General features: G+C 37.3%; 1 protein-coding gene across 1 annotated transcript in view; it reads right to left on the bottom strand.

The window, feature by feature from the left end:
* GPATCH2 (G-patch domain containing 2) overlaps positions 1–22995 on the bottom strand; it is a 143608-nt gene that overhangs the window by 14455 nt on the left and 106158 nt on the right. Inside the window, exon 9 of the mRNA XM_081039127.1 lies at positions 909–997. Coding sequence (XP_080895253.1) covers positions 909–997 — 89 coding nt within the window. The remainder of the gene's footprint in view (positions 1–908; positions 998–22995) is intronic.

Consider the following 22995-nt stretch of genomic DNA (forward strand, 5'->3'; position numbering starts at 1 on the left):
CAAGGCTCTTATTCTTTGTAACTGATCAATTACCTGCACTGAACACACTTTTTCTAGTCAGTTTGCTACATCGTATAGCTATTATGGCCGACTGTTGTTTATTCTGATGTGGGCATCTACATGTTTACACCAGTTGCTTCCTCCCATCACTGCTTTTCTCTCAGCCTCCATATTGCTCTTGCAGGAGATTTTGTGATGTGCACGAATATTACTCACCTCCTTCACAACAACCAAGCTTGATTCTTCACCTTTCTAGGAAGGTTTCCTGTCCCCTCTGGTCCAGTGACTTCTCTCTGTCAGCACTTGTGGTTTTCCTTATTCCACACTCATTAGAATGACATGTTCTTTGAATGATATGGTTTTTGAGGTGAAATGCTGAGATTTTTTTTTTTTTTTTTTAATTCTAAAGCTACTGTTGCCTACATAAGGAAAGACAAATCTAAGACTGCTGCAGAGCAGAGCTAGGACGAGAAACCAGACTGTCCCATTCAGGGCCAGATGGAAACATCCACAATATAGGGCTTGAGTTTTCAGGGCAATGCCCGAACTTTCGAATGTATTACTATTAATCTCTTCTGGGGTTATTTGCCTTTGCAGCTATTAATGCCTTGTTTTCCCAACAAGTCTGTATTTTCTTTAGGCCAAAGACACAACCTTTGAAGTTTCTGCATCCTTCATACAAAGTCGTGCATTGGGGCAGGTGTGCAGCCAGTATTTTATGGATTGGCTGCCTGAACAATCTTCAGAAGGAACGTGTACTCCATCGTGACACTAGATGCAAATGGTTTAACAATTGCTTGCAACTGGGCCTCTTCTTCAGTGCACACGATTAAAAATGATCTGTATTTTATCTCTGATGCTTTATGAACTTTGGATTTGCGCTCTGCCCCGAGCCCTTTTTCTTTTACCTGTTGTAGTAGGTCCAGGCAAAGGTGCAGCTTTCCTCCTCCGTTTGATATCTCCTGTGCATAAGGATCCCAAATGCATGCTTGTTTGCCTATAAGTAATTATCAGGAAAAAAAAAAACTATTAACAAAGGAGGGGAAAAACATGACACATAAATACACAGCTTGTATAATCTGAACCTAAATCAAAACATTCTCCACAAAGATGGAGCAGCATAGTAAAACCACCAATCTTGTTTATATCGAAACATAATTACGTTTGTTGACAAGCGTTCAGCAGCTAAATGCGCCATCATAAATTGTTACTGGAATGAATAATATAAAAGGAATGCTTTTTAATTTTCAAAACTGGCAATCTTTCTGGCTCAACATAAAATCAAGCACTGTTGCTTCTGACAGGAAAATAGCGAAGATTAATTAGCTAAAGCGATCACAATATTGTTGCTAGCTTATCAATTGGTTACTAATGCTTTACTGTCAGAACAGCATTCGTTACAGGAAGAGTGTGATCAATTTCTTTGAGGATATGATGCAGCAGTGAATTCTCCTAAAACATTTTAAATAGAAGGAAACAGTGATGCTCCCCCTGATAATTCATATGTTTAGAATCCTTCAGTTAATTATTTATCAGGTGAGGAAACATACTCTGAATGCATTAATGCTGGTCTACTGCTACTACAAAGGCTAACACGACACTGGATGATTATATTTGTGAAGACATGATATATAAGAAGGAAGAAGTAGACCTGCTTTTCTTAGAACTAGTTAGAATTAGATTGTTCTGTTTCATCATGGACTCCTACGTTAGAGGTTTTTGGAAAAATTAGAAGCGGTCCATTGGAAATCAAGACAAACTAATACAAAGCTGGCAAGGATTTAAAAGTCTTCAGAGTTCAAGTTAGAGGAGCATTCTGTGTGCATTTTCTGGGTTATAATCCCAGATATGAGGTTAGGATAGTGTCTGGTGATCACGAAGCAGAAACAAACGAAGCAGGTTTATGAGAGCACATGTTCTTTCAGTGATTCAGAGAGGTACCCGGTAGTATCCTGAAGTTTTCTAGGGCTCCATTGGAAAACAACCAGATTATCAGAGAAGTATTTAAAAGGAAAAAAAAAAAATCAGGCAAGACCCCAAATATATGTTTAGACACGTGCAGTCAGGTGTTTAAAAATTATGAAAAATTGGAGCTGTGGAACAATATTACTTTAACTATAAGTTCTAGCTAGAAGGCAGAAAGTAAAATATAGGTCATGGCTAATCAAAGGGGTGTACACAACCAAAGAAATACACCTAGGGAATATACCTACGAAAGCCTATCAATATAGCTAAGAGCGAATGGGTATTTGTCTAGTTGTCTCTTCTTTTTGTATTGTGTGCATACTGTTTCCCACTTACAGAATAAATATTTATAATTATTTAATTACTTTTTAAAAATAGGTGCAGTTAGTGACCAACTTTGCAGATATATATTATATAACATATATAATATTATATGTATATCTCACATATAATATGTCAAAATATTCATTAACATGCATAACTGTAACATTCTTATTAGATTCTATGGCAGAGTCTTGGCTCTCACAGTGCCAAGGCAAAAGGAATGGTTATGATCACATCTATTTTTAAAACTATGCAGAAATTTTTAAAACATTTAAAATAATATCAGAACACACACATCCTTTTTATACAAAATTAATGAATTCACTTATTCAGCAAGTACTCATTAATATCTACTACTGACGTACGTAGCACAAGACCCCACAGTGGTGGTGAAAATGTGGAGAGTAAGAAAAAAGGGGGCGGAAAATACAAACGAAATGAAATGTTCAAGTCCTGCTACTGGAAGAGCTTAAGTATGAGCAGGAGCTAAAGTCCTAAGGACACAAAAGTGACTGGGGACAGTGGTGGCAGTGGCAGGCACGGCCAAATTTACTATTACTAGAGAGTTTATTGTTTAGTCTTTTATAACAATCCTTAACATGTTGCATTGACTGTACCTTTTTTTCTTTTTTTACTTTTTTGGGGAAAAATTTGTGCTCCGTAGAAAACTGCTTTTAGAATATACTCTCCCAGTCATCTGCTCCTGATTCCATGGGAGGTTTTCCACAATGCTAAGTTATAGCTAACAGAAAGCAATGGGAAATAATTCTCGTCTATAGAAATGCAAGTGAAGTCTGTTCTGAGGAAGAAGGACAAGCACATCTCCTATGGAAAAGCTGGTTTTGCACCCATTTGCACATTCATTTCAATACTCCTTACTCCTGGGTTTGTTTGACTTCTCCTTTGGACCTATTATAAGATCTGCCTGGTTCCCTCATTAATTAATGCATTAAATAAAATCTCAAACACACGTTCATTTTACATCTGTAAAGGAGTCACAAATTTACCTTTTGGTACAAAATTATCCTTTAACAGCTCTGATCTTGAAACCTTCCCCCTAGCAAAAGACTGGAATAAAATTTGCCTTCTGCAGAGCATCGCATATATGCCCGACAGGCTCAGATATTGAGAACAGTTAAGGAGAAGGGGAAGGCAGCATTCGGAAAACGGGAGTGAAGGGGGAGTCTGAATTCTGAAGTGTGCCCCTTTTTGACCTGTGCAAACCAACCCATGGACTATCTGCTTCTGACCCTCTTGTTAACACAGAATAAATATTCTTACAGATTAAGCCACTGCTGGTTGGGTTTTCTATACTCATTGCTGGAAGTATTTCAAAATGATAGAGTTTGTTCTGTTCAGAGAATTGTGAATAGTTCAGGATGTTTGGAGAGCAGTGTTTACAGAAGGGCTGTAGTTGATCTTTGAAAAACGAGAGAGTTGAGAGGGTTAGGGTGCTGACCTCCACACTGTAGAAAATCCCAGTACTACCAATAGCCTACGGTTGATCAGAAGCCTAGGAATAACATAAATAGTCTATTGACACATATTTTGTATGTCATAGATATGTTAAACTGTATTCTTACAAGAAAGCAAGCTGGGGAAAATAAAATGTTAACACACACACACACACACACACACACACACGAGGACCCACAATTCCCTTTTGGGTATCTTTACAGAACCAATAGAATATAACACTTTCATTCAACTCCTCTCCTCCACCCCCAACAAAGCTACATAAAGAAAAATAGCCAAACGCTCAAGGAGAAAAAAGTTAAAGTTAATTAAGTCCATACATTGAACTCGGAGACCTGATCCAAAAGAAAAACAGCTTGCTGTATTTCAGTAATTCTGTCAAGAATTGACTACCTGCTATATAGCACATTGCCAGATCGGGACTATTGATCAGTGCGATTACCCCATTTAGGTTTGTCCTCCCCCCTTTTCCCCCTCAGACAGGTGCAATGGAGCTGCTTACACATAACACCAAGTAAGGTCCACTCTGTTATTTAGTTGTCACTCTTCATGTAAAACACAGCAGTTATTTTTTAATTTAAAATCAATGAAAGTCTCAAAGGCAGCCTCATTGGCTTCAGTCTACATGAGTCATTTGTCTTTGCAAAGCATAACACTTGGATTATTACTCAAGGTGATAGTCGGCAATTTTTGTTCGTTTTCTGCTGTGGGATTTTTGAAGCATGACAATATGTTGTCCTATGAACAGACCCAAAGATATTAAATAACAATGCTACGATCCTTTTGTAAGGCACCGTGTGGAAATTGCCAATGAGCTCCATCAGTACAAGTTGCAGAAGAGAAGAGGGGATACAAACCATAACCTGTTAACTTTATAAACTCCTGACATGTTTAATATTTGGGGTAAACACACACATATCTTTAAGTGAAAAGGATAAAGAAGTAATGCTGTTTCATTATTAAGTAGCACTGTCAGTTATGATTGGAAACATAGCTTCCCATGTATTAACTCTGAAAAGTTTCCTAGTAGATATTAGAAAAACAGAACTCAAAAAGAAGTCTTAATTGAATTTATTTGCTTTCCAAACCGACTCCACTGGTTTACCCCATCATCCTTTTAGATGGTGTGGTGGTAGGAAACTGGGCATTTTTATCTGGAGGGAAAAAAGTAAACAAACAAACAAAAAACCTCAAAAGCGAAAAACAGAAAAAAACCCTCATGAGAACCACCTTGCCTGAAAACCCGGCTTTTGACATGGGCTGACATGGGCTGAAGCAGGCCGTGTCAAACAATAATATTAGAGGGAAGACAATAGGGATCTGTCTCTTCTTTCTGTGCATTTACAAATAGAGGCTTTTCAGAGAACTAGGCCTCGTGAAAGCTGCCCCCTGGATAAAATGTGTTCCCAAGCACCCTCAGACAAGCTGCAGAGCAGAGACAAACAGATGTGACTATGGGCTCTGGCATTTGGCGAGAACGCTCACTGTCAGTTAGAAAAATATCCGCCTGGACAGGGCATCAGCTGCACGGAAATGAGGCGGGTCTGTGGTGTCACTAGAGGAACAATCGGGTGGCAGAGAGAGGATGGGGGCTGGAGAAAGCACTTCCTCTTCCAGACCCCAGTTACCCTCTCCGCCCATGTATTGGGTGTAATATGTCTCAGTGTATTACACTGGACAAGTAAACATCACTATCTAGTTCTTTTCCTCTTGTATCAAAATGCACATGAGGTATCAAGTATCCTGAAGCATAAATATTTCTGCATGACTAGAGTCACGGCAAATTCTTGTTTTTTATGGTATTCACAGCCCTTTCTTGTGCATGAAGAACCCTTGGTGTTTGCTGGTGTTGGCCACAACCTGACCAGTTCTTGGTCCTGGAGCCTTCTTTCTCTATGGTGTTGGTCATCTGACTTCACATTCTGCCCCCAGTGCACACCCTCTCTCTTTGGAACCATCCTGACTTTAGCGAGGGGTAATTTACCTTTCCAACTGGTGCACTGAGCTCAGTACTTCCGTTCTGAGATGGGGTCCTTTCTTCTGGACTGATCCCATCCCATCATAAATCTGGTATCTAGTTCTTTTGGATTTAGGTCACTGCCTGGACCTCCCCAGAAGCTAAAGTCTGGCCCTGAGATGTACCCAGATACCTGAGGTTCTCAAGCGCAGGTGGCTGACCCCTGTCCAGCTCTTAGCTGCTCCTGGCTCCATCACTGTTCACTGCCCACCTGCTGGGACATACTTCTACTCTGTCCATGGACCTCTGATTCCTTGTCTGAGGCTCTACCCGTCAGACACAGTGACCCCCCCGCCAGTGTGCAGTTCCTCTCACAGCCTCAGATGGGCCTGTCCCGCCAGGGCCTCTTCCACTTTGTCCAAGGGTTCGAGGTCAGACTGGCAGCTGCTGCCAGAACTAATTACTGCTTCTTTTCGTTTAATTACATAACATTTTATTGGGTTACAATGAGCCATTTCACTTCCATATCTTCCTCTTATCGTATTTTCTATTTACGATAACATTAGGAATGTTTGTAGAAATTAGAGGAAGCCAAAGCAAAAGTAGCAAAATGTATACAAGTTTTGTAACTCTCATCATTTTTACTTTTAAAGAAAGCATTTTATATAGACACAAGCCAAATCTTTGTTCTTTTAAATAATGACGTTGTCAATCTTGGAACCTAGGAACTTTTAAAATGTAGTTCCCAGCAAGACGCTAAGGTTTTAGAATACTACGTAATAGGAAACACCATATGGTAACGCTCAGAACTTAAGACAAAATGGATGCCAGGTTGTGTGCACATAGACAAACACTTTCCTCCTGCAGCTCTCAGGGCTCACTGAGCGTGTGAGGGGAGGCGGCGAGGGGGCTGGTGTGTGTCAGGAGGCTTTTGGAGAGCTGGGGCCGAGTTTCAGGGCCAGAACTCTTCCGTTTCTAAGAGCGGCAGCCACGTGGCTGAACCGCAGTGAGCAAGGGGGAGAGATGGAGGACATGGTGGGAGCCATATCCAGGAAACTCATGAGCTCTTGTGCAAAATGTGCGTATGCTTCCTTTTTTAGCAAGGGGTCCATGGTTCTTATCTGCTTCTGAAACGTTCACAGTAACACAAGTAATAGACACCTTGGATTTATACCAAACTACTTATCATCAAAATCAGAAAATATCTATCTCAAAATTTCCATGGAATCTTTTAAATGTTCCATACCCATAGGCCACCTTGGCTAATTAACACTATCACAAACAATAGCATGTAATAATGTAAGCTTAAAACAAAAAAAAAGGTCTCGTCAAAATATCTACACTTATCATCTGCCACCTCCTTCATTCTCCATCTCCTTATCCTGCGTATTTACTTTTCTTCATGGTACACTAAACTAATATTTCCAAGTCAATGAATACGCATAGGTGTTTGCTGAAAGATATGGAAAATCGTGCAATGAAATACTAATGATGATTATCTCTGTGTGATGGCATTTTCTGGAAGTCTTCTTCTTTATGCCTCTCATTGTTATTGGACTTTGTTTTTACAATGAGCATGCAACAACGGCAACAGAAAAGATGCGAATTGTTACTAGATAAATTGGAAAACAGCAAACAATGGAGTGAATAACGTAGTTAGGGCAGCTGGAGGGATTTCGTTATCTAAGGCACAATCAGACTCCACACTGCAGGACCTGTGGCGTTAGTTCCAATTATAGATTCTGCTGGGGTGATTGGCATTTGGGAGTAGTCGGGGGTTACAGCCTGCTCCCTGTGACACGACCATTTCCGCTTTCCCACCTAGTTCTCTGAAGAAGCCCATGTGTCGCCATATTTGTGAATGTTTGAGTTTCACCAGTCTTCGACATGTTGCTTACACACTTTGCTTCAATGTCTTTCTCTTCAAGAACTGTGATAAGACTAGTACTTATCTCAAAGGTGTTTCTGAAGACTTTATTTAGAAATCACTTGTGTAAAACATTTGGCACAGTGCCTGCACACAGGAAGCAATTGATAACCGTTAGCTATTAATCTTACTAATATTATCCTCCGCACTTTACAGATAAGCAGCCCAGGGCACAGAAAAGTTAAAAGATGTAGCCAGGATTGCACAGTTAAGGGGAACCGATGATAGGCACTGGTTGTATAATCCAGCCAGAAGAGAGCCTAGTGTTGAGTGTCACTGAACACACACCAAATAAACACAAGAAAGTATCGAGTCCTCACATCTGAACACTATCAATACGCTACAATAAGGATATAATTAGGTTCGTTTCTAAATATCAAGTAGGTCTTTTTTGGTAGTTAAGAGAAAAGTTAATTTTTTTCTTTAGTGTTTGATTCTGCTTGCTTTAAATATGTCACAGCACCTAAGAATAAAGTACTCACTTTCTTTTCAAAACCACAATAAAACTCCATGAGAGTCCTGCAAGTCTGAAACCCACTGACTCTCACATCTGACCACTACTGCCAGTTTTCTTGTGACCACCACTTGGTCCTTCCTACGTCAGAGATGTCTCGCTTCTTCCACGTGGTATGTTCCAAGTTTTATCTAATGCCCAACGGGTCTGCAGTTCTAACTACCGATGTCATTCCCTGTGTGTGTTAATAAGCAAGGACGAAACAGCTCATTTACCTGCTTCTTCTTTTTGTACCTCTTCATTATTCTAAACAAATGGCACGTGAAAGATGGTGGGGATTTTTTTTTTTAACTTTTTTTTTTATTTTAAGTGTGTTTTTCCCAGGACCCATGAGCTCCAAGTCAAGTAGTCATTTCAGTGTAGTTGTGGAGGGCGCAGCTCACAGGCCCATGTGGGGATCAAACCGGCGACCTTGTTGTTAAGAGCACCGCACTCTAACCAACTGAGCTAACCAGTCACCCCAAGGTGGTGGGGATTTGTCATGCAATTCAGGTAGATATTAGAACGTTCTGAGTATGTGTGAATGAGGACATCTTTGCACAGAGCAAAGTATTCACTGTGGTTTCTAAAAAATCTATTCGAGACAACTGCTGTTACATCTTGGCTTCTGTGGTACTGGCATCATGCTTCCCATAGTCGTCCAGTTTCTTCAGGTGTTTTTAAGGAACTCCTAGTCACCAACGCCTTGCACGATGTATTGTACCTACTTCACAAAAACATCCTTTCTGTGTTTCCTAACTCCACTCCTCTGAGAGAGTCTGTTCTCTTGCACTTCGAAGTTCTCTGAGTGCACTCCAATCTAAATGTTCTCTGTCTTTAGACTTTCCTAACCTTACTGCCCTTCCAAATGCTTTTTCTGGATATTTCCTATCAATCTGTGCCTATCTCTGCTGTTACACTTGCTGTGTAGCATGGTCTCAAGTTGTTTTCAGACTAGAGGAGATTGTCAGTTAAAATCGATCCTGGAAACGACTTGAGGCCCAGAACCATGTCTAATCTGCGGAACCTACCTTTGTTTCTGTCCTATATGAAAAGCACAATAAATGTTTATTGAACTGAAACTGTAACAAGCTATTCATTTGGCAATCAATCATGCATTTTTTTTAATGATAATGCTTCCACTTTCTTGAACTTTTGTTTAAATTCACTCAAAAACACTCATTTAACAGTGAACAAAACTTGACTATGAATCGGGTATTCTACTAGGCGCTAAATGAAACACAAAGAAGTGTGAAACAGCTCCTACTATGAGGGTCATAGCCTAAGGAAGGAAACACACATGAATAGGAAATTACTATTCGATGTAATAAATCCACAGGGCTATAATAGCAGGCCAACTTTTTGGGAAAATTGAGGAAAACTCATTTTGCCTGAGTTCAAATTTGGATATTGTCTCTCCAAGCAGAATCTAAGATATTTGAGGCATCTTGGAGTATTCTTTAATTCTTCACACCAGAGTACCTAGGAAACAATAGGCACTTACTAAACTGAAACTGATGCAATTTACTTGGTTCCTAGTTGACATTATACATTTTTGGAATCATACATCATTGATATTTAAATAATCAGCTTATTCTAATTTCCTTAAAAACAATAAAATGAAGCTGGTCTTGACTTTTAGGAGAGCTAAAGAATTACTCAAAATAAACATGATTCTTTTGGATATCTTCATTCAATGCAAGATTTATGTCTACATTTTATAAATTGGAATGTTGACCTTACAACATCTGACACTTTACCTAAAAGAACCGTCATATGAGACTATAGATTCAGACATAACCCCACATTCCCTCTCTGACAACGACACTATGAAAAATGCTAGGATGGTATGGTAGCCATGTATAATATGTATTCATAAAATTATAGGATATTCCTAATATTCTTAACTCTTTTCAGTGAAGCCCATGTAATACTCATTTTCGTACCTACTTCATTCAGTGCAGTACATATTAATTGAATATGTTTGTTGATCTGACTTTTTACTACAGTCTCCTTCCTATTTGATAGTTCTGACTCTAAACCAAGCTTTAAGTCTGTTCTGAGATAGCATTTTGGAACAGACGTGGTGAGTTTCTTGCTTTCACCAGTTTTAGGGAATGATGGAGTTAAAAGAGCAGGGCAGAGAATACCATATATTATTATTATTATTTATTTTGAATACATGTTGGTTTCTTAAGCCTTAGAATTTATCATCTGAATTACCAGGAACATCCAAGCTTACTGAGTGCCAACAACATATGTGGTATTATGCTAAACATTTCCATATACTTTCTCTTGTTTAATCTTCACAACAACCCCTTACAGGTCTAAGGAACCCGAGGTCCAGGGAAACTGTTACTTGTCAAAAATCACATAAACAGAAAATGAAGTTAGTGCATTTGAACCAGGGAATGCTTGCCTCCAAAGAATCATTTGTCCCCCTCTTGCATACTACATGATTCAACTTAGTTTATTATACTCCATTTAATAAAAGTCTACTGAAAATGTAATGCATGCCATGCCCTATGCCATAAAACAGGATTGAGAAATAAAAAAGATATGGGTTTCATTTCCTAGGGGTTAAAGTCTACTGATCATGTGGGAAAATGATTTCAACTCAATATTCAAAGAGAATTCCAAACCCACACATAAGGCAGGCTCGGCCCTTGGGTGAGAGAACACATCTGAAGAGGCATAAATGCCTTGACGCGTAGGCTGATGAGCCAGAACTGGGGCGGTGTGAGCCCTTCAAGACAACAAGAGCTGGGACATAAGGAGGCATGGGGGGAGATGACACCTCTGTGTGCATCACATCGAGTTTTAATAAATTCAACCAATGTCCACTCGCAATTATTTTAAATTCTCTAGAAAACAAAGAATGAAACTGCCTGTGTGACTGAATTAATCAGTGTATTAACTAAATTGATAGTTGAATTCAGTGGGAAAAGCCCAGTCCCTCATTCTCTGTAGACATGGCTCTGGATATTACTGCAGCTGTAGTCAGAAAGTTCTTGCTCTCGTGGAGAGATGGAATCAAATGCGGATCCCTGCCCGAGGTAACTCTTGAAATCGAGGGGCTTGGTTTATTCAACAATCTACAAGATCCTTACGTGACTGACCTGGCAGATACAGACGGAGCTCAGCTTTGATTTTCTGTAGAGTCCCATGACTTTGCTTATGGAGAAGGAACTAATGTCATCATTCTATATGCTGTAATGGACATTTGCTGAGGATGGCTACTAGTAAAGAGCAAAGGAAAATGTTGCCACTTTTATCTCCATACTAAAGAGGTAGTAAAGTAAAGGCAGGGTATTTTAACCATGGGCCAGAATATCCAAAACTTCTGAAAGAAGGAAGGAGTTATTTTTACTTAGGAATATGTCAGGCAGCGTTACCACTGAATGTAAACTTTCTTGAATTTAGGTTAAATTATTGTTTATTGATGGAATCCAATTGGGAATCTATAATCTGGTTAAACTATCTCCTCCTTCATGCACTACCATTGCCAGAATAAGCTCTCACTCACAATGTTTTCTGCGTAAACTACAGCTTTATACATACATGAACTAACTCTGTAGCTACACTGAAGACTGTGGGGCCCACATTTGATTTATGTATTTTAAGTAATTTCTCCTTAGCATTTACAAACTGTGGCAATCTCAAGCACTTATTAAAAAGTTATGGAATGAAATTTAACAAGGCACGCCAGGGTCCTTATAATCACTTGCTTTCATGATCGTTAGCATTTTTTTTAAACAAGTTTCCAATTTCTATAATAAATAAATGATTACTTATAGAACTAGAAAACCACAAAACTTAGTCCATACTTTGGGCTTCAGATTATAAGCATCTGAAAAATAAAGCTTGTGCACGTAAACCGGCTTTTAAAGTCTAGGCACGCACCTTAGCGCTCTTTCTCCATAACTTTGCATTTTGCTAAATGTAACTTTATGAAAAGAATGCTTTTAGTTCTTCCTTTTCCATGATAGTTTTTGGCAGGTGAATGAACATTATGTCTATAAAACCTTTACAGACTTGTTAGCAAATGTTTACTAGACTGTGAAAAATGCCATAATAGCTAGGTAAGACATCAGGAGACTCGTGATGACTGCATGAACACAAACGCTCAGTAATCAGGCGGAAGAGAACTTCAGGATTCTCCTAATTCAATTCAATTGAAAGACGGACAAAGCTGAAGTGCATTGGCTTATAGTCAGGATTAGTATTGCCATGGAGATCTTTGAACCAAATATCCTTTATAATTTGGTTAATTCAGGACTATTACTGTCTATATTTGGAAGGTCTATTGCCTTTAAATGACTGTGGAAAAACTGCCCTACAAAAATTAATTTCAAATATAAACAAAGTCTTTCCTCTTCTCATTTATATAATGCTTTTCTTCCCCAAAACATGCGAGTCCCTACATTTTTTTAAATTTCAGGAGCTAAATGCCAAATGATCAAACAGCAGTCATATGGTCATTATGGTTAATATATCGTAAAGAGACATGTGAAAATGGGGAAGTATACAAGACCACTTCTGAAAGGGTCTTAACAAAACAAAACAAAACAAAAACAAAACGAACAAAACTGAACCGGGATCTAATTAGTTCTCTAGATATAAATACCAATTACACAAAACCACAGGGCAGAGGAATATGGCAAATAACAGCATGTGGATAAAATCAACGACATTCTTCAGGTGTAGGAAACTTCATAGGACTAACAACCTGACTTCTTCAACCAAAAAATTTTAGGGAAAAAACAAAGGTGGGGGTGGGGGTGGGGTGCATAGAATTTATAAGTCAAAGGGAACTTAAGAGATACATATCAATGAATTATAACAAATTTCATTTGAATTCCAATTCAAACAATATATAAAATACTTTAAAATAATTGGGAAATGTGATATCAACGACACACACACATTCATATATATTAAAGAATGATTGTTTTTTTTAAAGACATGATAACAGTACTGTGGCTTTTTCTTAAAGAGGCTACTGTGTTTCAGAGAAACATGTTGACAGATTTCAGTTGAAATAATATGATTGATGGGCTGAGAGGTTAGAGAAAGAAATGGTAGGGATACAGATAAACCAAGGTTGGTGACATATTGACAATTATCTAAGCCAGTTGACAGACACATTGAGTTTATATTTTTCTCCATATTTCTGCATATGATGAAATTTTCTGTGATAAAATATTGTTAAAAACTGTGGGCATCGCAAGTGAAAAGGCATCTTTTCAACTCTTAAGGCTGTTAGTATCAAGTCATTGTAGGTGTTTCAAATCTTCGTGAGAGACTCACCATAATTTTTAAATGATCAAAACTGAAATTAGTTTTAAGTTATCCATGACGTGTATGTCATCCAGGGTGTATAGACCCCTGGACTCTAACTTGATGTAAAAAGATTACAGAAACCCCTATCTGAGGTTTATTGTCCTTAGGAAGGATAATGCATAGTTTTTATCCCATCTTTCTAATTAGTAATTTAAGCATATGTTCAGCATTTAACTCTAAATGTTTGCCTTTTCCCCAAGCTCGAAGACAGCTGTCCAAGATTTGAATGCCAGAAAACATTTAAATATCAACATCTGTTGAATTATGTTAATTTAGTGTAATATAATTGGGCATGAGTTGGAATTGATCAGAAGTATATGAAATAAACAAAGGTAAATTCCAATAATATCTTGGAATATAAACAAGTCACTACAGAATGATGAAAAAATATTTTTAAAGAGAAAGAGTGAGAAAAAATACTGAATATAAAATTATTCTTTTAAAAACATAACATAATTTTAATTCTATGGGATGTTATTGCAATTTTTATATTTATTTTTAAATTATCTCATATTTGAAAGGTAGTGAAAATTAACTAACACAAGTGACAAAGGTTTAATATTTTTATAAATTGTTAAAGAAAACACTGAAGCATTCTAATTACATTCATATATCCACTTAACTTTTTAGATTATAGGATGATTCCTGTTGTAATATGAGCAGTTATATACCTCAAAATTCAAGAGTTGATATGATCTATTGTATAGACATAAAATAGTATTTGTAAATTAAATGTTTTTGATTTGGCAGATGAATCTACTGGGTTTATTCTGGGGACCGTAAGGTACAAATTATCAAGTAGCAGCTGTGTTTATTGTATTGCTGATTTAAAATGTTAATTTTTACAGCGACTCTTACTAATAAATTAGGAATGCTTGTTGTTATGGGAAGTATTCCGGCACATACACACATTGGATGAACAGATCCCTAAATGTCCCAGTAATGAAGTTATAAGCAGACAGCAATAGTCACACAAGCTGCTGTGCTGTGGCCCTGTAGGTGGACCTTTATCCTTTCCTAGGGGAACCATCTCTGGGACTGAAAGGTTACTTCTGCGGCCATGCCCATTTAATCACAGGACCAATTTGGAGAGTGCCAACTGTGCAACAGACACCTGTCCTTAAGGAAATGGACTTCAGACAACAAATTTATTCCAGCTACAGGTCACTGGAACAGCTTTCACATGATAACTAGTTTCCATCAGTACTGACCGTGGCCAGTACCGTGGCCAAATTCAGCTGCTGTTCTAGAGGTGACAGGCTGTGCACACGTTTAGTCATTTGAAAACATCGAGTTCACCTGCCAGGTTTCAGGGAAGGTTGGGCGGGGCACAGAACTGAGTGTTCCACCAGAGACCACTCGGTTGCTTTTTTAGTTATTACATACTGGACACGTTACGTATTTCCAAATGGCAAATCCCCTTTTTTTTTTTTCTGCCTAGGGTATTAATATCAAATGGAAAGCAACCCTTCAAAATTCTATATTGGCTAATAAGTAATTTTATTTAGTATAGTCACAATTTAAAATGATGCTCTATGATCATTAGTTTACAATTTTGGAAAGGACGGTTAGAATTTCAGGATGCCAAAAGGACAGGAGGTATGAGAGCTGGCAATTTGAGAATAGTGCCTTATTTTAATACAATAATTTGGTCATATAGAGTAAAAGAGATTAATTAAACCCCTTAGAAGCGATTTCTGTTGTACGTGTGATATGTTTCCAATTATTCTAGTCTAAGTATCTTTATGCTGAGAAGCTCTTAAAATTTTTCAGAAATTAGAACACATATGCAATTCAATGTATTCAAATTAAACAAATATGGAAAGTATACATTCTAATTAAAGGGAATATATGAATACTTTCTATTTATCCCTTCATGCTGAATGAATTAAAATAATCTAAAAGACATTTTCTATCTAGAGGATTAGGTAAGTTTTTTTAGAACAATGAAATTTTATGCTAATTTTAGGTTCGAAAAGAAAAAAATGATAAAATACTAGAAACTTTATTTTTAAAATTAGTATTTAAAAGCAATTACTTTGGACACATAAATATAAAATACATTGAATATAAAATGTTGAGTGATATAACTTGATTTGAAATATGGTGTTCAATCATTAGTTTTAATATGGCAAAGGAAGATTTGTTTTAAAACCCTAAATTTGTTAACAGAGGATAGGTAACTTCTCATCTTAAATAATTAAAATAATGCATTAATTACTTTTGTTGATACATTTAATTTTGTTGATATATTTCTGTGAGAAGCAACACTAAACAAATTTGTTCATGTCATTAACCAGTTCTCTAATGAACAGTTATTCTATCCCAATTTATTAACAGCTGCTCAAAAATGTAGTAATTAATAGTTTCATTTATTTTTGGCAAACCTGAAAAATGACAAATAGTTTTCTATCTGTTGCAAATTAGGTCTCCTTCCCAAATAACAGATGACACTATGGGGAAAATTGAGCAAACTGAATTCTTGAACATCTTTAGATCTTTAGAAAATCAAGGAACAGCCGTGATTCTATTTGTTGCATCTGCAACAAAATACAATGAACTGTATCATCATGTGAAAACAAATGTGCTCTGTGTTAATGTAAATAGGAATGTTCTTTCTGACCTGAAAGAAAGAAAAAGGTTGACGTGTGTGTGTGTGTGTGTGTGTGTGTGTGTGTATGTGAGAGAGAGAGAGAGAGAGAGAGAGAGAGAGAGAGAGAGAGAGAGAGAGAGATGGGGTTTTGATTCTGTGGATAAATCTATTGTCATTTTTTCATTTTAGAAAACTCTTTTTACTACTACATGATGGCAGTAAAAAAAGAGTTTATTTCTTCCTCCTCACTATTAATTGATAACATAAGAAATTGTAGCACACACAAATCCAGGGATTACCAAATCTTTTGACACTAAGTAAATGAAAAATGTAATGCTTCTGAGAACTAAATGAAATGAATTAACAAACACGTGTTTCTAAAGGACACTTTAAAATATTAAGTAGAATTTAATAATAATGTTTTACTTGATAAAAAAATGTTTTTACTTTATTTCATATAGTATATCAGGCTGCTAAATGATTTAGCCTTTGTTCTTCATAATAGTAAATGACAAAAATCATGTAAGGAAAAGGGGTAAATTTCCAAAAAAAAGGATACCAGATATAAAAGGCCCTGACATGATCTAAAACATTGAATAAATTTGCGATAAACTATCAAGTCTTTTTGTATGAATTCTTAGAACAAAGACTAAGCATAAACATAAATGTGTGTTAAGAGTGGTACATCACCTAGTATTAGACTCTGACTTTCAATTTGAGAAGGCTATACTGAACTTTGTGGTGCTAAGCAAAGGTTAGGACGGGACAAACAATGTGAAATTAATTTCAGTGTCAAACGAGGTGATGGCAGATGGAAATATCTTTCTAATTTTGAGAAGTATAACATTATATTTGAATACTGAAATTAAAAATAAAAGGCTTGGCTATCAAGTCTGGAATTTAAGAGAAAGATACAGATTGAAGAAATAAATGTGGATTCACTAGTATTTCTATAACACATTTAGTGGCATTGCCCTAAGGTTTAGCTGAGTGAGTGTGTGTGTGTGTGTGTGTGTGTGTGTGTGTGTGTGTGTGTGTGTTTAACTTCGGCTAATTATCTATTGCATGCAATGATCACTCAAAAACCATACCTGTTAATAATTAAATATTGACAGTGACAGATAATAGGTAGTTTTTAAAAATGACAGTTGTTTATGCCTTCATCCATTTATTTATTGAAAGATTTTTGTGTTTTCCTGAGTTTTATTTCAGTTTTCAAAGGTTTTAAGGTATGTAAAAATGAGAGAATGGCACGAACAAACTCTGAGACACTCATTCAATATTAGATGAGAGACAATATACAATAAAACTAAGATAAAACTTCATAGTAGGAAAAGGGACAGAGAACACTGAAAAAATAGAAGTATGACTGGAAAATAAAATCCCATAGATTAACCAAACAGAAGTGCCAAATGGGAACAGTCAATAAGATATAAGCAACGTGGAAGAATGGAAGACAGGAAACCTGTAACTTCAAGCACTGCCATGCAAAATCTTCGGAGAACACATCAAACGAATACAGTATATGAGGATAATGTCATGAGGAAAATTTTTTACACCACTCAATATCTGACACACCTACTGTATGATAAGGGCTCCACAGGGAATAAAAATGAAGCACCAGACTAAAAGGAAGATGTGTAAGACTAATCCCTTGAATCAATTAGATTAAATTATACCTCTTAAGAATTAGTGTTTGTTTAAATTAGTTTACATTATACCTATGTTAAGAATCAGTCAAAAGTTTGATTACAGGACCCATTAAGTATCGTACCTGAGAAGAATGAGAATGTTAGTTATATTTACCATAAATGTATGAACAAATAAATACATTAAAATTTCATTAAATAACTATTTGGATGTGATGGAATGGCATGTTATGAGGAAGCACTGATGCTGGTAGCTGAAACATGGGAGGAGATGTGTGAGGAGTGAGAAGCACCATAGGTAATTCAAAGGAACGCTGCCCTTTCAGGAGGAGGAAATAGAGGACATCTTGAAAAACAATACAGGGCACCTCGAAGTCCATCTCTGACAAAGTAGAACTTCCTGAGAGAACTTTGTAGAAAGGGGACCCTACTAGATTGTCACCCCTTGGTACAGTCAGACATAAAATACCCTTAAGAGTTGGGAAAGAGAGAGGCCTCCTGAACCCATCATTATTTTAAAGAGTCTCAATGAACATTCCAGTGGATGTGGAAAAAAAGGAGAAATACCACAAACTGGACCCCCAGAAAACTGCCAAATTGCATTATAATTAGTGGCATTGGTAAATAAATAGGTCCCTAAAGCCCTTTTATGGAGATCTCGAAAAGTCCAGTGTGGAGCTGAGGGGGACATGCACTACACTTGCTCGGAAGGCTAACGCTGGGCCTGCAGCGACCTCACTCATTCAGAATTCAGCGGGGAATGCCTACCCCAGGGCACGCGGCAGCCATGCACTTCGAATTCTCAGCTTTGAGTCATTAACAGCAGACCACTGTGCATTTATCTTTTCTTACCTGCCTGGTATTTTGGGGAGTAAATGATCCTAAAATGCATTGATTCAATGCATTACAGTTCTTTTCTCTAACCTTTATACTTTCCACAAGTTGAGAAAAGGGAAGTGCAGTCACTCATCCAAAAGGCGTAAGAAAAGTCAAGATGATATTAAAAACACTAAGAGAGAAATGGCTTTCAAGAGAGGAACACAGGAAAATGCATATAAATACAGAAGCTGAAGAACTTTTGTCTTGCACTCAATGAAACAAAAACTAAACTTGAGTAAGTCCTTCTCTCTTGGTGTTTATTTAATCCTTACAAATTGTCCTGTGCCTAATACAACTGATTCCATCATAGAGACAAGAAAATACTCAGCATCCATAAATAAGACAAACAGGACATATGAAGGAATGTTCAAAGAAACACAGTGAGCTTTTGGAAATGAAAAGTATAAGAGAAATTTATTTTTAATCAATAAAAGATTTGGGACATAACAATGATAAAACTTCCCAGAAATCTTTGAAGACGACAATATATAAAAGGAAAGTTAAAAATAAATTGGTGGATATTTGAGGGCACTCCAACATCCAAATAATAGGGGAACAGAGAAAATGGCAACCATTGAAAACTGAAGACATGGAAGGAATGCCTTCACAAACTTGAGGCAAAATGGTTTCCAAACCAGAATTCAATTCCCTCCCTGCTAAATTAACCCATATGAGACTAGAATAAAGACATCTTCAGACAAGCAAAGTTCCACAAATTTAACATTGCCTGTTCTCTGTCTCAGAAAGCTCAGGACGAATAATGGCATGGGATCCAGGAACAGGAAATCGCACCGAGTAGATGAAGGAAACCCCCAGGATGACAGTAAAGAGAGAGCCCGGGAGGTCAGCTGCACAGCAGGTCCAGACAGCCAGAATGGCTCTGAAAGAAGGGGGGATCCAAGAGGGGCGCCGCCAAGAAAAGAACTGAGAGGAGATACACTTCTGTGTAGGGGTGGTTATGGAATTGGGGCCGGGCACATAGAAAACAAAGAAAAATAAAAACCAGACAATAACCTTCACAACGGAAAAGTTAGACATCCATGAATAATATCTACATATAAAATCATATTAATGGAAACCATGAATATCGATCTGGTCTGAATATTATGATACATAACCATTATGGAGAAAGAGGGAAAGAAATGCAGATATGGGGTGTGGGGGGGACACACAGCAGGAAGTCAATAACACCAAATTTAAAACTTTAAGAAATAGTAATTTAGGTCATTACTGGAAGAAATAGCTAGGAGAGTTGAAAGTGGTTACCTTTGAGGGTGAAATTAGGGAATGGGGAAGGATAGGGCTGGGGCTTGCTGTACTTTGTTAAAAATCTTACAGAAAGAGTTGACATTCTAAACTATGTACAAGAAAAATATGATAAAAAATGAAATGTAACAGGTACTCAGGAAATGCACAGGTGGAAATAACAATACTATACTTTTAATAACAGCTAACATTTGAGCTCTTACCTTGTAAGTGCTTTATAGGCATTAACTAATCTATTCCTAAGACAATGTTATAAGATAGGTACTACTGTTTCCTCTCTTTTACAGGTTAAGTAAAATGAGGAACAGAGAAGGTAAGTGTTTTGCTCAGGGTCCCCCGAGCTAGTAGGTGGTGTAAGCAGCATCAGCAGCCAAGCACTCTAACCGCAGAGGCTGCACACAGAGGCCAAGATAAGGACCCAACAGTGCACTGCACTGCTGGAGACTCCATTTTAAATTCGTTCTACAAATAGTTTCTGCAACAAGTACTTATGGCCTGTGGATCAGGGATTGTGTTCGGTAGTGGGGCTATGCCATTGAGTAAAGCAAAGACTTTGTCCTCATGAAGCTTAAAGGGAGGGGTAATAGGGACAACAAGGAAGATAGTAAGGCAGAGGAGGATGGCATTGGTGGGGCCTGGGCCTTTCTTACATTAAGCGGAGACTTGGAGAAAATGGGGAACAAGCCATATGGATAGTTGCAGGGGGTGTTCTGGGCAAAGGGAGTAGCAAGTGCAAAGGCCTTGAGACGTGAGGGTGTGTGTGTTCTGGAGGAACAGGGAAGAGGCCACTGTGTCTGGAGCAGATAAATACAAGTTCAAGTGGGAGGAGCCGAAGTCAGGGAGGAAGCAAAGAAGGGTGGGGCCAGACCACATGTGGCCTCCTGGGCCAAGATGAGGACTTGGGCTTTCACTTGGAATGAAATAAAAAGCTACTGAGGATTTTATTCAAAAAAAAAATTTTTTTTTAAAGATCTTTATGGAGATGTAATTGACACAGACAAAATGCACACATTTTAAGGGTACAATTTGAGAACTTTTCACGTTTGCACATGCACGTGAAACCATTACTGCATCAAGAGAATGAAGATACGCATCACCTCAACCATTTCTTGATGCCCCTTTGTCATCTCCCTGACCCTCATCCCACGCCCACTCAACATCTGTAGCTGTGCATTACATTTCCTAGAATTTTATATAAACGTGTTACATGTCATCGATTCTTCATTCATTTCTGCTGCTGTCTCGTATTCCCCTGTATGAATATAGCACAGATTGTTTATCCATTTACTGGTCGATGGACATTTGGGTTGTTTCTTCTCTTTCTTTTAACTAATATAAATAAAGTTGCTAAAAATATTTGTATACACGTCTTTTAAGTATTCACCTGGACCATATAGTAGGTCTAGGTTTATCATTTTAAGAAACTTCCAAATTATTTCCCAGAGTGCGTGCACTATTTTACACTCTCCATAACAATTCTGTTTCCTCTACACTGTGTAAGTCAGCCTTTTTCATTCTGACCATTCTAATAGTTGTATGTTGTCCCTTAATGTGATTTAACTTCCTATTTTCCTAACTAATAGTGATGTTTAACATATTTGCCATCCACATACCCTTGGCAAGGTGGCTCTTAAAACTTTTGCTTAGGTTTTAATTGAGTTGATTTACTGAGTTTTTAGAGTTCTTTGTATATTGTTGATATGGATTTTTTTATCAGACATATGATTTGCAAATAATTTCCTCTAGTCTATGGCTCATCTTTTCATTCTCTTAAAGTGTCTTTTGAGGAGCAGAAGTTTTCGGTTTTGATTAAGTCTAATTTACCAATTTATTCTTTTATGGATCACACTCTGGGATTCTATCTAAAAGTCTTTGGCTAATCCAAGGTCAGAATGTTTTTATCCTATGTTTTCCTAAAGTTTTATAGTTTTAGATTTTGTGTTGAGCTGTATGATCCATTTGAGTTAAGTTTGCTGTATGGTATGAAGTATGAATCCAAGTTCATTTTTTTGCCAATGGATGTCCAGTTGTTTCAGTATCATTTGTTGGGAACACTTTTTTTCCTCCACTAATTAATTGTCTTTGTACTAGCTCAAAAATCAGCTGTCTATACATGTCTATACATCAGCTGTCTATTGATTATTTTGTCTGTCTTTGCACCAATACCATACTTTCTTGATTACTGTAGCTTTAAAATAAGTCTTGAAATCAGGCAGTGTTCGCCTTTCAACTTTATTCTTTTTTAAAAAAAAAAGTTGGCTATTCTAAGTCCTTTGCATTTCCATATGACTTTTAGAATTAGGTTGTCAATTTCTATAAAATAGCCTGATGGGATATTTGTTTGGATTTTATTAAACCTATAGTTAAATTTGGAGAGAACTGACATCTTAAGAATAATGAGTCTCCTGACCCACAAACAAGTTACATCTCTCCAGTTACGTAGGTCTTCTTCAATTTCTCTCAGCAATGTTTTCATACATCAAAAATTTGATGAAATGCTTAGGGAGAAATCTGATAAAATATGTATAAGACCTATACAGTGAAAACTATAAAACACTGCTAAGAAAAACTGAAAAAGACCTAAGTATTTGGTTCTTAATTATGTGTTCTATTTCTTGCCTCATATTGTTGTATCTTCCTGTATCTCTCTTAGTTAATATTTACTATGCTTATTGAACATTTTTTAACTTTTTGTTCCAACACTTCTGCTTCTGTTGGAATCAGTAATCCACTATTATTTTCCTTTTGAAAAGGCTATTCTCAAATGTCTTATTCTCTTGTCCTATCAGGCAGCAGTATGAGGAAAGGTCAGTCTTCTGTGTCAGCCCAAGTCCAACAATGACTGAGATTAAATGAATCTTAGAGTAAAGAGACCCTGGCACCAGAAAACTACAATCATCATACCTGACCTCACAAAACAACACCTCTGGTCAGGAAAACTCTCTCTCCCTCTCCTCACTCCCAGTTGGTAGGGGCTGGAGTGAAGACATAATTTGTCACCAAGTCCCATCAAGTTTCCCAGCTCCTCACAAATACAGCACCTGGGCCCCTTTGTAGGTAATCTGTCCTATCTCTCTGGATTCTTTTACAATCGCCCCTTCTTTTCAGTGTACTACAGTCCAG

This window comes from Rhinolophus hipposideros, assembly GCF_964194185.1.
Source record: "Rhinolophus hipposideros genome assembly, chromosome: 26".
Lineage (NCBI taxonomy): Eukaryota > Metazoa > Chordata > Mammalia > Chiroptera > Rhinolophidae > Rhinolophus > Rhinolophus hipposideros.